The sequence below is a fragment of the Pecten maximus genome, chromosome 2 (assembly GCF_902652985.1).
Source record: "Pecten maximus chromosome 2, xPecMax1.1, whole genome shotgun sequence".
NCBI lineage: Eukaryota > Metazoa > Mollusca > Bivalvia > Pectinida > Pectinidae > Pecten > Pecten maximus.
Window position 1 is genome coordinate 53,767,054 of NC_047016.1, and position 18,644 is coordinate 53,785,697.

At 37.2% G+C, this 18,644-nt stretch overlaps 2 protein-coding genes across 2 annotated transcripts; both read right to left on the reverse strand.

The window, feature by feature from the left end:
• Positions 1-4,031: 4,031 nt before the first annotated feature.
• Positions 4,032-4,895, reverse strand: LOC117343901 (neuronal acetylcholine receptor subunit beta-3-like). The gene has a single exon (XM_033906453.1). The coding sequence runs from the start codon at positions 4,893-4,895 to the stop codon at positions 4,032-4,034; it is 864 nt and encodes a 287-aa protein (XP_033762344.1).
• Positions 4,896-8,703: 3,808 nt separating this feature from the next.
• On the reverse strand, positions 8,704-9,909 carry LOC117343906 (neuronal acetylcholine receptor subunit beta-3-like). Its single transcript, XM_033906465.1, has one exon. It carries the CDS (start codon positions 9,907-9,909, stop codon positions 8,704-8,706), a length of 1,206 nt encoding a protein of 401 aa, XP_033762356.1.
• Between the last annotated feature and the right edge of the window lie 8,735 nt (positions 9,910-18,644).

Consider the following 18,644-nt stretch of genomic DNA (forward strand, 5'->3'; position numbering starts at 1 on the left):
TGGATGCTTTATATTGCTTGCAAATAAAGCTTTTTAAAGCTGAACTACTCTCTGTACAGCTAGATACCGATATCCAAAAGAATCACAGTAGAAAAAGTGTAAAAAAAAAATTAAAATATACATATAGACCTTTCGAATGATTCAAGACCAGGTATCCCGGGAGGGTGAACGTCTCCTTCTTCATCGACAACACAGTGATGTAAATCTAGGTCATATTGTTTTTTTGTAATTAATACTTCATTAAGAGAATATAATATGAAAAATTAAAAATGAAACTAATTTGTGTACTGTGCTCTGATTGTGTGTACAAATATCCCTTATATTTTCATTGTAAAACCGTCTATTTCACTGTGAAAAAAAAGTTATAAAGCTAAATAAATAAGGTATGATTTATTTCATACACAAAACAAAACACGATAACAAAAAAGTTAGTACACAATGTAACGTATGGAGTTTAGGACGAATAAGACTGTTTCATCCTTTTAGGACTCACAGGGTTAGGATTTAAGTGCTGAACTCCTCAAGGGAAGTGATGGAAACTCAAAATGGGTTCAAAAATATCAAAATAAGGAAAGACAGCTTATTATCCCCAAAGATACTTCAATTACAGTATCTATAGATACCGTATAATCTGTAACAAACAAATTAAAAATTTCCCAATTGTCATCTCGTCCACTAAAATCACTTATCAACATTGTTAATAATGTTATCCGAATTGACTTCTTAGGCATTTATTATCTCGCCTACTATAAGTGTAGATAATATCTTTACGGATTCCATGAAGGTGACGGAGTACACGTAATGCTGAAACGTTATACACTTTTGTGACATGTAAACCTATACTGTCAGCGTTGTTACAAATCAGCTTGTTACCAGGGATAATTGTAACCCTCTGACATAATCAGTAGCTATATATATATATATATATATATATATATATACATCCAGTATTGGTTAATGAACAGAGGTAAGCGAACGTCCGGTAGGTTAGTCCTAGTACGGATTATCGACCCGAGTAATCTATAAACCACGAACCTACAATAACTCGTTATACTGAACACACTTTGTAAGATATAGATTTTTCTTTTTCAATTTCTATAATATTGAAAGGTCAAATGTCAACTGTATTGCTTTGGAAAATAATTTGTTAACCTTAACTGAGGAGTATATCTATGTGAGTCACATTATCCATAATGTGATGAGGGATGAATCTATATGAGACGTATACTGATGAGGGATGTATCTATAGAAGTTATAAACTGATGAGGGAGCGAATCTATAGGAGTTATAAACTGATGAGGGAGTGTATCTATAGAAGTTATAAACTGATGAGGGAGTGTATCTATAGAAGTTATAAACTGATGAGGGAGTGTATCTATATGAGACATATACTGATGAGGGAGTGTATCTATATGAGACATATACTGATGAGGGAGTGTATCTATATGAGACATATACTGATGAGGGATGTATCTATATGAGACATATACTGATGAGGGAGTGTATCTATATGAGACATAAACTGATGAGGGATGTATCTATATGAGACATATACTGATGAGGGAGTGTATCTATATGAGACATATACTGATGAGGGAGTGTATCTATAGGAGTTATAAACTGATGAGGGAGCGAATCTATATGAGACATATACTGATGAGGGAGTGTATCTATAGAAGTTATAAACTGATGAGGGAGTGTATTGTTCAAGTTACTTTGACAATAGAGTGATGAGGGGGTGTTTTAATTTGAGACACATTGACCTGACAATAAAGTGACGACGGACATATCTGTTTGACTCCCCAATCTCTTAGATGAAATTCAACTCTTTTTTTTCTTCTTTTTTTGACATCCACTTGCTTATTTCCAAACAGCTTTCAACTGGTTGGGATGTGCATCGTCCAATCTTACTGATATTTCATATTTTAAAAATACAGAACTTTATAAAATAGAACAATTAAAACTAGACTGATAAATCGTTTGCTACTGCCAAAGTAAGCGATGATTTGTAATGTATTTACAATAACAATTAGCATTTCATTTATTGACGGGAAGATGTGTGATGCTTCAATCAGCTGACAACCATAAACAGCAATATGTATTAATTTCACTAGACCTGTATTAACTAATTACTGATACACAGTAAGACGATTATCACTTATCATCATTAAACTTCTACAGTTGTACATAATTAGTCTAGAATATATCTTCTTACATTTGGGTGTGAAATCCAATTGAAATTGGATATTATACAGAAATTGTTTTGTCTGCAGTGCATGATTCTAAATGTCGGTTAATGCTCTGTGAGATAAGATGATTTTAACATTGAAGTGTTACTGTCGAGCTTAAGTTACGAAAAGCAGAATTTGTTTATTATATAATAAGCACACAATGTTAGCGTGTTGACTAATTAACATATTAAAAGTAATGGTGGTTTCCGTTACTAGACCTACTACTTGTAATTAGCGTTCTGTTACACCAGTTTTAAAGATGCTATATGTCCAGTAATGAATAATTATGATTGATTGGGAAAAAAACCAAAAAAACCCATACAAAACAAACAAAACAAAATAAAAAAGTTATAAGCTACACTTGTATGGCATATTTTGTGATAATGCCAAAAATCAAATGTCTCGTGTTATTACCATCCTGAATCAATAATTGATTTCACCCTAAGAAATTCTAACGTGATCCAGCCCTATATTTTGTCTGTAACTTTCTGTCCAGTTAGCAGTCATTATTAGAGTAGTGTTATCATAATTTTTCATTTTCGGTGCTACTTCTATTTATAATACAGTGTGGGTGTCACTAAATGCAGGAGCTGTTTATATACGGTCAGCAATGCAGCTTAATTAAGATTGAACATTACATACATGAACAAGTACCTCTGCAATATACACATAAACACTTGAACAATACTTTTGTTCATGTCTCTGTGTTACTGTTCATGTTCTGTTCCCTACTAATTCTTCTCGCATCACCACTTAAGTTCTTCAGGATCGAATTACGCCACTAATAATCAGTTGTCATGGGTGTCTTCATGTAAAGTACGACTTGATGTAAACTATTTATTTTACAACAATTGCGAAACAAGTTATATCAACTTATATCAATCACGCTTGTTGGCCCAGATGGAAGCGTACGAGGGTCTTTAATGCAAAGAAACTAGAGTACCCGGAGAAAACCCACGTGGTCGGGCAGGTGATCCCATACCTTTTCACTTTCAGTACTATTTATATTATTGTATACGTAAGTACAATAGATAGAAATAAATACTACCAGTAATTAAAATATCAGAACACAAAGGCTGCTATCAGAACAACATACGAGTTCCTACACAGACAAAACAATGCCTACCATAAGGCAAGTTAATACTGTATGTTCCATAGTAATACTAACCTCGATGTAAAATGTTCCTACAACTAACTGTGTTAAAGCTTTAGAAACAAGATACATATTAAATATATATCTTTCAGACAATGATGATAGGTATAGGTTATGTAGTAATCACAGAGCAGTTGATTAGAAAAGGTCCATGGCTCCTCTATTCTTCTCAATTGCACTTTTTCAGCAACGGAAATCACTAATGAGGTCAATACGCAAAATGTTCTATAAGAATAAAAGCAAAGTCCAAACATTATACTTCATCAAATGTCTGTGAAAAAGCCACGCCGCCCATGACTGACGTCATCAAGAACATAATAAGAAAAAACAAACAAAACAAAGGGACGTCAAGTCTCGGCAGCACGTCTTTAAGGCAAGCACGTGTCTCTGTTCCATTTCTGTCTTTTACCGTGAATGATTGCACACTGATATCACTCACGTTATCCGAATCTTTAATGTCAGGACTACTGACTTTGGATTGCTTCCCTTGTTTACAGGATATAAACACTTTAGAAATACACGCCGGTACTGGCCTTGCTCCATACTCGATGTAGAGACGAACTTGTATGACTGTTACCAGGACGATGATGACACTAAACATCAGAAGTGCGAGCAGGTAGATCGTCAGGTAAGATACATCTATTGAGCTATGAGGAAGTTCGGAACTGATAATTCCCAGAAACACAGCGTACGACAGGTACACGGTCACACAGAAGGAATTCTTCTCTCCAGATGAAAGTGGAATTAAGAATACACAGACGTTTAGAAAGGCCAGGAGGATGACGGGAGAAATGATCGTCAATATAACGAATTTCGGCCGCCGCTGTAGACATAATGAATAAAATTACAAATGAATTAGATTCCAAATCAAGTTCAGCACTTTCAATCTCAGAACTCACCAATTTCCATTCGACATTTTCTTCGAAATACTTAATGTTGATTGATTCTGGTGTTGTAATAAAGGCGACTTTGGACGAAGGCTCATCCCAAATTTCGAATTCCATATGGCAGGTCTGTGTATCGAACGGGTAATACGTTATATCGACTTCACACGTCACAACGAAACTGTCGGCTGGAAACCACTCAACCTTTCCATCTGCCATGATCTCAGCTTTTGAAGCCAACTGGGAAAGCATATTTAATCTCCCAAAAGTATTGATAAGGGCAATATTCGGCTGCCAGATTGAACTCCCATCAACATACACATGCGACACATTACCAAAATCAGACCCGTTCCAGGCTAAAGACTCGTCTATCCAGCGTATGCTAAACCATCCGGATATTACAAGTCTCTGTGCCTTTTCATCGAATTCGTTTATCGAATTCAGCAGGAACATCATGGACACAGGTATGGTGTCACTTTGGTTGATAACAGGCCGGATTCGATTGTCATAGCCATTGAAAATATGTTTGTAAACATCCTTCACATCTTGTAAAGTTGGTGACGAGATGGTGACGGTTACCATTAATACCAGTAAGAACCAAGTCAATAGATTGTCTGTTGGTTTCATGTTCTTCAGTACTCTACAAACCAACACCCACAACGTCTGTGATTAATTCTGAAGCTGCTGTAGCGAATTCCCCTAGTAAAGGGATGATTATACGTGGTATTAACACGTGCATATATTTGGTTTAATACCAGAACTGTTTTAAGCCGTGATTTCGTTGAGGGGTGTGAAGTAAGAATTTAATTATATGTTGTAAATGTTTAATAGCAAAGCGTCTATTACCGGTTTAATACACGCGTATACCCCACACTAACACGTTCGTTTTGTACATTAACAACGTCAGATCAGAGAACCGTGAGATTACTGATGTTTTATATCAATAAACACGATTGTCCTGTCATACCTGTGTGTCTCATTAACGTTCGAACTGGTAAATTATTTGTCACCCTAGACATTAATTGTCATTCTCTCGACGCCACCACAGTCTCTATCTCGTTTCCTCGGGTCTCATGTCCACGTCATATCTCACCTTTACACTGACACATAAATACCAAAAAAGTAAGACAAATACCTTATTAGAGATACAATACAGCTGGTTGCTAAGGAGAGTGTTACATCGCAAAATAACCCATCCATGACCAATGTTGGTTATTGATTAAAGGAACTAACTCAGGCTTTTAAGAATTGTAGATTTATGGATGGAGACCATGGGAAGTTTTCAGGTTGGTCGAAATCATGTTGAAATAAATATTCTATTTGATTGTGCGATGCAAGTCGAACCTGGTGGTCGAATGGTTAAGGTGTCCCGACACTTTATCACTAGTCCTTTACCTCTGGGTTGCGAGTTCGAAACTTACGTGGGGCAGTTGCCAGGTACTGACCGTAGGCCGGTGGTTTTTCTCCGGGTACTCCGGCTTTCCTCCACCTCCAAAACCTGGCACGTCCTTAAATGACACTGGCTGTTAATAGGACGTTAAACAAAAACAAACAAACCAAATCAAACCTATTATATACTTGTTCATATTCGATGTGGTTCCACTATTCTAATTATTTTACTATGATGATGCAACAGCTGGATGTAGAAGGCCTTAACTTTCATCAAGTTTTGTATAGTTAGAGACTTAGTAAGTAAATAACATCAAAAATATCAAGTTTCAATACCTTTCCGTGGAAAGTTTTACGTATATTGTTTAGATCCGGAAAATGTTGTTATTCAAATAGAATGTCGGTTTCAAAACACCTACGGATCCATTGGCATACAGAACACTTGGTTTTGCCTTTACACTTCAGTTCATGATTTTAAAAGGGATTAGCAGCTTGGGATATAAAATGATTATTTAACACGTCAGTTTTCGTTGATGATGACGGCAAATTAATTGACATGTTGAATTTTTGATTTAGTGTGGATAAGTATGTTAGCATTCAAGCATCCGATAACTTTACCCTTCTATGGAAAAGGTATTAAGTTTCCTGATTCTAAAATGAAGAAGGTTTATGATAATCCAGGTAGCTCTACCTGCTTATTTTCCTATCTTTTGCGATGAAACAATGACCACCCAAATAAGGTGCTGGCGTGATAGATGTTATTTACCTGGATACAAACCTGCCTCGTTAATACTGGATTTTTAACCTTAAAAGCATGATTTACTGCTGATTCACATCCTTAAGAAAAGCATACGTCGTATGGATTGTATAAATGTCACACGACATATTAACACAATTCAATACAAACTGGAAGTTAGATACGATAGAGCCAAAATCATGAATTAAAATGCATCACAAAGCTGTTTCCTCTTTCTAGGACTTCTACGTGATTTTAAGAACCTAAGGATTTGATTCCTAGTAGGCTTTTGGTTTGTTTTGGTTTGGTTTGTTTTTGTTTAACGTCTTATTAACAGCCAGGGTCATTTAAGGACGTGCCAGGTTTTGGAGGTGGAGGAAAGCTGGAGTACCCAGAGAAAAACCATAGGCCTATGGTCAGTACCTGGCAACTGCCCCACGTAGGTTTCGAACTCGCAACCCAGAGGTGGAGGGCTAGTGATAAAGTGTCGGGACACCTTAACCACACGGCCACCGCGGCCCCCTAGGAGGCGACCGGAAAAAAAAACACGAAAGTGGTCAGAAGGGATGCGTATATTATGAAGCGTCAATTAAAATACGGCACAAAGAACTAAAACAGTAATGTAGCTGTTTCTTACTATGTTCCGCCCTTCTTGGATAATTCATAAATATTATGGTGGGAGGTACAATGTTGAAATACAGTGAAGGCAATCGAAATCTGCCAAAGATGATATGGAAATACGGAAAAGGACATTCAAATCTGACAAAAATAATGGGGAAATTTATACAGAAAAAGAAATTCAAATCTGCCACAAATACTATGGAAATACAGGAAAGAAATTCAAATTTGCCAAAAATGATGTGGAAATACAGAAAAGGAAATTGAAATCTGCCAAAGATAATATCGAAATACAGGAAAGAAATCTAAATCTGTCAAAAATGATATGGAAACCAGAAAATGATTTAAATCTGTCAAAGATAATGTAAAAATACAAGGGAAAGAAATTCAAATTTGCCAAAATTGCTTTATTCCTCGTGTTGCATGATGAATTACATTCACAACCATTAAAGGTTACATAAAAAATATACATCAGACATAGCATATCGACATTACAAGATCGTTCCTTAACTTGCTTTTTGTCCGAGACAAGTATGGTTTGTGTTTTCCTTTAAAATAACAAAATTAAAGGTAGGCAGTTGTTTTTATGATAACAAAAGTTTACTAAGCCTGATGAACGAGTTCTATATGACAAAATTCAGTCTCTTGAATGTTTGAACTCTTCAATATACTATTTCATATTAAGCCAATTTTTAGATCTGAATACATGGTTTACACTTAAAATAAATCAATATAAATATTCTTCTCTGCTGTAAATAGCTATTTTATACTCCAGTGAAGTACACTTGTTATTGTAAAATACGATCAAATCTAATCTTATTATTCTTAAGTTCCACTTTCCTCTGCTCTACTGTTCAACATCTTAAAATAATTCGAAAATGATTGAAAGAGATTTTATCACAATTCTACAAGGTTCATTCTCAAGTGTAAGTCCCTCATCACAAACACAATACCCAAAGGGACATTTCACTAATGCATTGTTCAAACACATACTATGCAATGTCATAGAAACATCTACCACGGCGTCCATAATGTCATTGATTCACACAAACGAAGAATAGTCCGGAATAACCCGAAGTCTAAATCTTTTTGTAACGGCCATAACTCAGTACACAGAAACACCCCATGTTTTCCTTTATCGGGTCTCTACCAGATGTAAATGTACTATTTTCGTTAACTTAGGCAAGAAATCTTAACAGCGATAAAATTGTATGGATTCTATATGTTAATGTATGACTACAATACTCCTGCATTGATTTCACATCCATTTAGATGTAAAACAAACAGACAAATGATCGTTTTTTTATATTTGAGAGACGGCCGCCATTTTGGAAACTTACTTTAAATTCAACTGCGTTCCATTATAGAGTACCGTACATTTTAGATACAACTGGTACGATCCTGATCAAGGAATATTAAGATAATAGGTCACATGAACCATACATAAAACAATACAAATTCCGAAAATCGGATTTTGCCACAACGTCCATAACCGTCATCATAAATGTGAATATACCATAAAGTCAATAGTTATCGACGTAATGCATTGCAACATGGAAAGGTCATAATACTCGTAGCTATCGTTGCCCTCGCAATACTTTACAAAGAACGAGAATTGACCACAACGCTAAACTTGGTCATCACAACACCTCACAAAGAAAGGTATAAATATAGGCTGATATGAAATCCACTTCATATGGAATGTGAGTAGGATATGGCGCCGATAGTCGACGTCATAACGCACAAAATGACCAGGAACAAAAAGAACAAAGGAATGTCAAATTTCGGCAGGATGTCCTTTAAGCAAGTTATCGTCTCTTTTTCGTTTTGATTGTTAAATTCAAACGGTTCCACAACGTTTTCCGTCGTGACGTCCAAATCATTATTGTCCTGGGGAGTTACTTGAGATCGAGTTCCATTTGTGCAGAAGCCACATACTTTTAAAATTGATGCCGGAACTGGTGTTTCTCCATACTCGATAAAGAGACGAACCTGTATGACTGTTATCAGGACGATGATGACACTGAAAACCAACAGTGCGAGCAGATATATGGCCAGATAGGACACGTTTTTGGAGTTGGGTGGGAGCTCTGAGCTGATTATTCCTAGAAACACAGCGTATGACAGGTACACGGTTACACAGAACGCATTCTTCTCTCCTGAAGATAAGGGAATTAGGAATACACAGATATTGAGAAACGCCAACAGGATAACGGGAGCGATCAGTGTCAGGATAACGAATTTAGGTCTCCGCTGTAGGAGCAAGAAATATTGTACAGATGAAATCGGTACTCCGTACTCCATTTCCAAGTTTTTTACAACAGAACTCGTCAGTCTCCATTCCACATTTTTCTCGAAATAACTCGTATCAATTGATTTTGATGTTGCCATGAGCACCACTTCGGAGGTAGGAGCGTCCCACATTTCGAATTTCAAAGAGCAGCGTTGTGTATCAAAAGGGTAATACGTAATATCGACTTCACACTTCACAACGAAACTGTCAGATGGGAACCATTCGACTTCCCCATTGACGTTGATCACAGCCCTTGTCGCAAACTGGGAAAGCATGTTCATTCTACCAAAGGAATTCAAAAGGACAATATTCGGCTGCCAGATTGATTTCCCATCAACATATACATGCGACACGTTACCAAAATCAGACTTGTTCCAGGTTAAAGATTCGTCTACCCACCGTATGATAAACCAACCTGCGATTACAAGTTTCTGTGACTTTTCATTGAATTCGTTTATCGAACTCAGCAGAAAGGTCATAGACACAGATAAGGCCTCACTTTGGTTGATTAAAGGCCGGATTCGATTGTCATAACCATTGAAAATGTGTGTGTAGATATCCCTCACATCTTGTAACGTTGGTGACGAGATGCTGACATTTGTCATCAATGCCAGCAATAACCAGGTAAATAGGATGTCCGCTGATGTCATACTCAGTACAACTCTACACATCAGGTATCTGTCAGGAATTTGTAAATCTGATGAAGAGATAAAACTGACTTTACTTATGTACAATGTGTTACTGAGAAAGAAAGTCACCCATAGGTTGTACCTATTCATTTATAATCAATAACACAACTGTCTGAAGTTCTATCTCACGGTCTTACAACGTAACAGAGCGTATAATGTACTAATATACTCATAGCTAAAAGTCCAAGTACCTAATTAAAGATGAAACAAAGCTTTTAATTGATAAATCAATACTGTTTACGAAGATATAGTCGTGTTCATCATACACGTGGATACCTCAAACGCTAAGCGCGTTACGTTGGAGGTAGGCGTTAAAGACCACGATGGAAATGAGATTAAGGAGAGTTTGAAATACTATCTGCGTGAATACAGCAAAAAGATCATTACAACGTGTCTATGGGGCTTGTTACACGTGAGATGATAAAGACATGGGATTCTCCCTCGCATGATTGATGCTTGTTTTGTCCCATTTTATCAAACTCACAGCATGAATAGACACTCAAATCTAATAACTGTATCATCATATCTCTCAAGCTTGTTATGTATTCTCATATCTCTAAAGCTTGCTATATATCCTTATATCTCTATAGCTAGCTTGCTTTGTATCCTCATATTGATATCGCTAAAGCTTGCTATGTATCCTCTTGTATCTATAGCTTGCTATGTATTCCCATATCTCTAAAGCTTGCTATGTATCAGCATGCATCTAAAAAAATGCTATGTATTACAATATCTCTATTGCTTGCTATGTTTTATTATCTCTCTATTGCTTGCTATGTACCATCATGCCTCTAAAGCTTCGCTATGTATTATAATATCGCTAAAGCTTGTATCTCTATTGCTTGCTATGAGACCTTGTATCTCCTTATATCTTATATCATATTGACTCTGGCTGTTAAAAAGGACGTTTAACAAAAATAAACCAAATCTATTCTCATATATCTAATACTGGGAAGCTGCAATGTATCCTTATATCTCTAAATCCAATTTGAAGTTCGCGAATTTAAATCATATACTCCAGAACATTAACACTGAAGCCTATGGGAAAACTATTGGTTGTTTGGTTCCGACTATGGTGATCATTTACCCAAGGGGCATATATACATGTAGTCAGTAGGACACCGTCCCGCGATACTTTAATGTATTAGAAATCGTCCGTTATTATGATGTCCTGATCAACTTAAAATAGTGCCAGCCATCATGAACATATGATGATATGGATACTTATAAAATTCAATGTTAACATGCTTTAACTGTAATGCTTCATTGTAATGAAATTGAATTGAGATGTAAACATCAGAAAATAATAATATCAAAAAGATAGTCGCGTTTGTAAGTTTACCAGTTCTGAGCTTACCTTTTCTAAGTGAAACTTGGCATGACTTGACACTCGGTGAATTTTTAAACAACGTGTATACCATGGCGTCTAAGTTGGAAACAAGAGACGAGGCGGTGTATACTCCGTATCGACCAACGGAATATTATATGTAATAACTTGTATAAATCAGTCAGTTTCGATACCGTTTAATTGATTGTGAAGTCACAGATTATAATTGTCTTTTTTTTTTTTGTAATCGATTCAGGAATATCTCCTTTCCCTTCATGCGTCACTCGATATATCACCTGATTACAACGTAAACAACTTGTCTCTTGGTTTATATTGGTCCAATCACAGGCGATCGATTTAAAGGAAATGATTTGCTGTAACAGCGATACACATTGACAAGGTATGCCATCAGATAGGTGCCAACCTTTTTAATGAAGTTTGTTTTTACTGAAACGACGCGCGCTCTGCGTAAAGTACGACAAATTGATGTAGAATGACGTCATGATATGGGAAATAACATTTGTATACGATACCCCCAATAAGTTATTAAAAGAGGTAAACATATACACCTTATTAGCACTGTACGTTCTGTAATTATAAAACGTGTTTCTCGTTTTATATGCATAACACACATCGCTAATTAGAAATGGACAAAAGAAATTTTTAAATTAATTAGTCTGTTTGAGTCATCTCTGAAATAGATTAAAAACGATCAACACTAACATCGAATGTACATTCAGAATGAATGAGAAACGAAAACGATTTTTAATTCAAATTCTGTTCAAGCTTGACTTAGAAAAGACTAAATGTTGAAAAGAATACTGCTCCTTTTTGGCGCATGAATCTGTGCTTTATTTCATAGCATCTTACAATTACTGGTTGAATTTCTTTGGAGTATTTTTCTGAAAATAAAAGATAAAAATAGAAGAAAAATTAAATTTAAAAAAATCAGTAATTCGCTAATTCATTCTGTGTTTAAATTTCATAACAGGATATTTTTCGTAATGGTCTTTGTAAATATCAATTCAATGACAAGCTATATCTTTAATTATGGTCTATGCGAAAATTCAGTGAGTAACTTAAGTAAGGTAAATGACCATCAAGTGACGAACTATGTTTTTAATTGTGGTGAAGGTAAATGAACATCTAGTGACGAACTACATTTTTAATTCTGGTGTATTTATATGACCATCAAGTGACGAACTATATTTTAATTACAGTGTATGCATATGACCATACAGTGACGAACTGCAATTTTATTACGGTGTATGTAAATGAACATCTAGTGACGAACTACATTTTTAATTATGGTGTATGTATATGACCATCAAGTGACGAACTATATTTTAATTACAGTGTATGTATATGACCATACAGTGACGAACTACAATTTTATTACGGTGTATGTAAATGAACATCTAGTGACGAACTATATTTTTAATTATGGTGTATGTAAATGACCATCCAGTGACGTACTATATTATTAATACACCTGAGTGACATGTAGTATGTATGATTACGACACACCTGAGTGACATGTAGAATGTATGATTACGACACACCTGAGTGACCTGTAGTATGTATGTTTATGACAAACCAGAGTGACATGTAGAATGTATGTTTACGACACTCCTGAGTGACATGTAGTATGTATGTTTACGACACACCTGAGTGACCTGTAGTATGTATGTTTACGACACACCTGAGTGACCTGTAATATGTATGATTACGACACACCTGAGTGACCTGTAATATGTATGATTACGACACACCTGAGTGACATGTAGTATGTATGTTTACGACACACATGAGTGACCTGTAGTTTGTATGTTTACGACACACCTGAGTGACATGTAGTATGTATGTTTACGACACACCTGAGTGACATGTATGTTTACAACACACACACCTGAGTGACATGTAGTATGTATGTTTACGACACACCTGAGTGACCTGTAGTATGTATGTTTACGACACACCTGAGTGACCTGTAATATGTATGATTACGACACACCTGAGTGACCTGTAATATGTATGATTACGACACACCTGAGTGACATGTAGTATGTATGTTTACGACACACATGAGTGACCTGTAGTTTGTATGTTTACGACACACCTGAGTGACATGTAGTATGTATGTTTACGACACACCTGAGTGACATGTATGTTTACAACACACACACCTGAGTGACATGTAGTATGTATGTTTACGACACACCTGAGTGACATGTATGTTTACAACACACACACCTGAGTGACATGTAGTATGTATGTTTACGACACATCTGAGTGACCTGTTGTACGTATGTTTACGACACACCTGGGTGACATATAGTATGTATGTTTACGACAAACATGAGTGACATGTATATTAATGACACACCTGAGTGACATATAGTATGTATGTTTACGACACACATGAGTGACCTGTAGTATGCATGTTTACGACACACCTGAGTGACATGTAGTATGTATGTTTACGACACACCTGAGTGACCTGTAATATGTATGATTACGACACACCTGAATGACATGTAGTATGTATGTTTACGACACACCTGAGTGACCTGTTGTACGTATGTTTACGACACACCTGAGTGACCTGTAATATGTATGATTACGACACACCTGAGTGACATGTAGTATGTATGTTTACGACACACCTGAGTGACCTGTTGTACGTATGTTTACGACACACCTGAGTGACCTGTAGTATGTATGTTGACGACACACCTGAGTGACATGTAATATGTATGATTACGACACACCTGAGTGACATGTAGTATGTATGTTTACGACACACCTGGGTGACATATATATTTACAACACACACACCTGAGTGACATGTAGTATGTATGTTTACGACACACCTGAGTGACCTGTTGAACGTATGTTTACGACACACCTGGGTGACATATAGTATGTATGTTTACGACACACCTGAGTGACCTGTAGTATGTATGATTACGACACACCTGAGTGACCTGTAGTATGTATGTTTACGACACACATGAGTTACCTGTAGTATGTATGTTTACGACACACCTGAGTGACCTGTAGTATGTATGTTGACGACACACCTGAGTGACATGTAATATGTATGATTACGACACACCTGAGTGACATGTAATATGTATGTTTACGACACACCTGGGTGACATATATATTTACAACACACACACCTGAGTGACCTGTTGTATGTATGTTTACGACACACATGAGGGACATGTAGTATGTATGTTTACGACACACCTGAGTGACCTGTAGTATGTATGATTACGACACACCTGAGTGACCTGTAGTATGTATGTTTACGACACACATGAGTTACCTGTAGTATGTATGTTTACGACACACCTGAGTGACCTGTAGTATGTATGTTTACGACACACCTGAGTGACCTGTTGTACGTATGTTTACGACACACATGAGTGACATGTAGTACATATGTTTACGACACACATGAGTGACATGTAGTATGTACGTTTACGACACACCTGAGTGACCTGTAGTATGTATGTTTACGAAACACCTGAGTGACATGTAGTATGTAATTTAAGACACACCTGAGTGACATGTAGTATGTATGTTTACGACACACCTGAGTGACATGTATGTTTACAACACACACACCTGAGTGACATATAGTATGTATGTTTACGACACACATGAGTGACCTGTTCTACGTATGTTTACGACACACCTGGGTGACATGTATGTTTACGACACACCTGAGTGACATGTATGTTTACGTCACACTTGAGTGACATGTATGTTTACGACACACCTGAGTGACATGTAGTACGAATGTTTACGATATACCTGAGTGACATGTAGTATGTATGATTACGACACACCTGAGTGACATGTAGTATGTATGATTACGACACACCTGAGTGAACTGTAGTATGTATGTTTACGACACACCTGAGTGACATGTAGTATGTATGTTTACGACACACCTGAGTGACATGTATGTTTACGACACACCTGAGTGACATGTAGTATTTATGTTTACGACACACCTGAGTGACCTGTAGTATGTATGATTACGACACACCTGAGTGACATGTAGTATGTATGTTTACGACACACATGAGTGACCTGTAGTTTGTATGTTTACGACACACCTGAGTGACATGTAGTATGTATGTTTACGACACACATGAGTGACATGTATGTTAATGACACACCTGAGTGACCTGTTGTATGTATGTTTACGACACACATGAGTGACATGTAGTATGTATGTTTATGACACACATGAGTGACATGTAGTATGTATGATTACGACACACCTTTGAGACATGTAGTATGTATGATTACGATACACCTGAGTGACATGTAGTATGTATGATTACGACACACCTGAGTGACCTGTAGTATGCATGATTACGACACACCTGAGTGACATGTCGTAGAGCTGTATAGGTATTCTTGATTTCTATAATTCACAGGGATGTAGGACAACTTCACAATCCACGATTCATATACAATACACACCTATGGATCACAGGGGCAAGTCTAGTCTTATATCAAAATACAGTCATAAATATCTATATATATTTTTTATAAAGACTTTGTTGATATAAGACTAGACATGTCCCTGTGAATGTCCCTATCCACAGAGTTCCCGTTTGTTTTACAGGTCTGTTCGTGGCCTCTCAGGTTTTTGCCACACTGGCTCTCCTCTTCTACTTTGTGTCTATCGCTAGTTGTAGCCTGACCTTTTGTGGGCCCTACCCATGGAGTCGTTACTTCCTATTCGTGTGTGGAGAATCGGCTTTGGTCACATGTAAGTCCATGGCTTTATGGCGTTTTATACCTCTCTCATTCGTGATAACTACCATTGTGTAGATATAAAATATGATGGTTTCTTTCACAGCAGCCTCAGTCTAATTGCATTCCCACTACCTGTACCGTCGTATGAGATCAACAGCTATGGCCATTTATGTGAGTGATGCGTACGTTTAGAAGGCTGTGATCTTGCTAAAGGATAGTGTCAAAGACATCCAGCAGGAAACCTTATCGGTCAAATTATACAGACATCAGGCCAACCAGACGTCCAACTTCAAAAGTAGGAGTAGCCTTTCCCAATTTGTATCGACTTTAGAATGTCTGAGGCAAGGGATAGAACCCAGAGCCTTCCTCACAGGTCCAAACGCTTAACTGAAGGCCAACAATAGGTCAATGTCAAAGAAGAAAAAAGTTGTTTCAAAAGAGAAAGTGAAGACTCCAAGCTTAGTCGCCTCTTACGATTAAGCACTGGGGGCAGCAGTACCATTGCCTACCTGCAGGACAGACATGGTATAGCTTCGTCGTAGATGTTTACCATGACGTAGAAAATAACAAGTCCTATACCAGAAAGAAAATCCAACTACGTTATTAAGTAATGTCGGGTAGAAACCTACCTTTCCCTTCATCAGACTTGACGAAGTAAATTCTAAAGCGAGTGGTTTGTTTGGTTTGTTTTTGTTTAACGTCCTATTAACTGTCAGGGTCATTTAAGGACGTGCCAGGTTTTGGAGGTGGAGGAAAGCCGGACTACACAGAGAATAACCACCGGCCTATGGTCAGTACCTGCCAACTGCCCCACGTAGGTTTCGAACTCGCAACCCAGAGGCGGAGGGCTAGTGTTAAAGTGTCGGGACACCTCAACCACTCGGCCACCGCGGCCCCTCATAAAGCGAGTGTTCAGCCACAGACACTGTACGACGTTTATCATATACCCAAGAAACACACAAACCCATAGATACGTGTAGCAATGACAAGTGTGTTGGTGACCACACGCAGTTTAAGTTAGTGCTACTTTAAAAGAGACAGCGCAAGTTGAAAAGCTTCCAATTGGGAAATTTTAAGTAGATATATACGTGTCTGTAATCTGAAATTGTTTCTGAAATATCCTCAAAACATTACAGAATGCTTTAACTTGCACTGTCGCCTTTAAGTTTAAAGCCACCTGTAAGAGTCATTGGAATCTTAACTGAATCTGATGGGGTTTTATTATATTTGTGCCCAGTGTTATGATGATTATGAATATTATAGATGATGACGATGATTTTTTTTTAACTTGATTCTTGGAAGTCTTTATCATATTCGACTCCGGTGACTTTGAAAACAGTTCAAGGTCAATTATTAAAATGGAGAAACGTTAAAGCATTGCATAGCAGGTACTTTCTAAACAAACATCAGCAAAATTTCAATACTTTTTTTATTTTGTAGCCCTATTTGGTGGAATCATGACAGCGCTATACATCATGTATCATTTGGGGATGACGTCATCACGACAACATGGATTTTAAATAGCTACCGGAAGTCTTACCCTGACATTGATCATCGGAGTTTTTGCTTTACTTGTCGGTAAAGCTACAACATGTCCGAAGGCGAACATGTCGAATGAAACCTTTCTAAGTCCCATGTTTGTCAAAAAATCGCGGAGATCGAAATCACATCCATCAACTTCAGCCGCTCCTTCTACATCTTCAGCCAGCGTGAAAGTTACCTCCCCTTTCAGGGTTTCCATCACGGAGCCAGTGACGTTACCACAAGACAGGAGGATGACGGTTTCCACAATACACGGTTCATTGGAGTCGTATCCAGCCGAGGAGGCTGTTTCTACATCTCAAATCGGGACCATGATACCGATTTTCAAACAAACCTCACGAAACAAAAGAAATGTGAACGGACGTGCTCGCGGATCAACAGATTTTTAGTTCAACAATCATAAAGCATTTATGATGACCGCGAACGTAAGAAGTCACGTGACAAGTTTATACTGACACCTGTTGGTGTAAATCTTCTGACACTGATATTGATATTGGTATCTTTTGATTTCACAGCCAGATGTACTCCGAAAGTACTAGAGGTTTACACGACTGGAAACTTTTGACAGGCTGTCATGTAATATGTCTCAATAAGACCTCATATACGTTAAGGAGTAAGCCAGATGGTATTGGCAGCTCTTTGAGCTCGCATGTCGATCGCTAAGCGTAGATGTCTGGACAGTATATTCTGCTATTAAACATTAATATACGTCGATTCGATTTCAGATGTTAATGAAACACTTTATCAGCTATCGCCAAACGCTGAATGTTTGTGTTTAACATCTTTGCTACAGCGATTTGTAAGGTCAAATGACTATACAGACCCGTGTCGGAGATCGGGACACCACCACAGAACAGAAGGACCAAGGAGAGAGGAAGGGAGGAACGTGATCAAGTTACATGTCAAATGAATGGATTATTATTTGAGTAACTATATATATCATAAAGCTTTTTATGGATACACGTGATTAGGGTAATGATACACGTGTTTATTGTAC

Bases quoted from the DNA above. Each gene is read 5' to 3' on its own strand.
- LOC117343901 (XM_033906453.1), bottom strand. From the start codon at position 4,895: ATGAAACCAACAGACAATCTATTGACTTGGTTCTTACTGGTATTAATG.
- LOC117343906 (XM_033906465.1), bottom strand. From the start codon at position 9,909: ATGACAAATGTCAGCATCTCGTCACCAACGTTACAAGATGTGAGGGAT.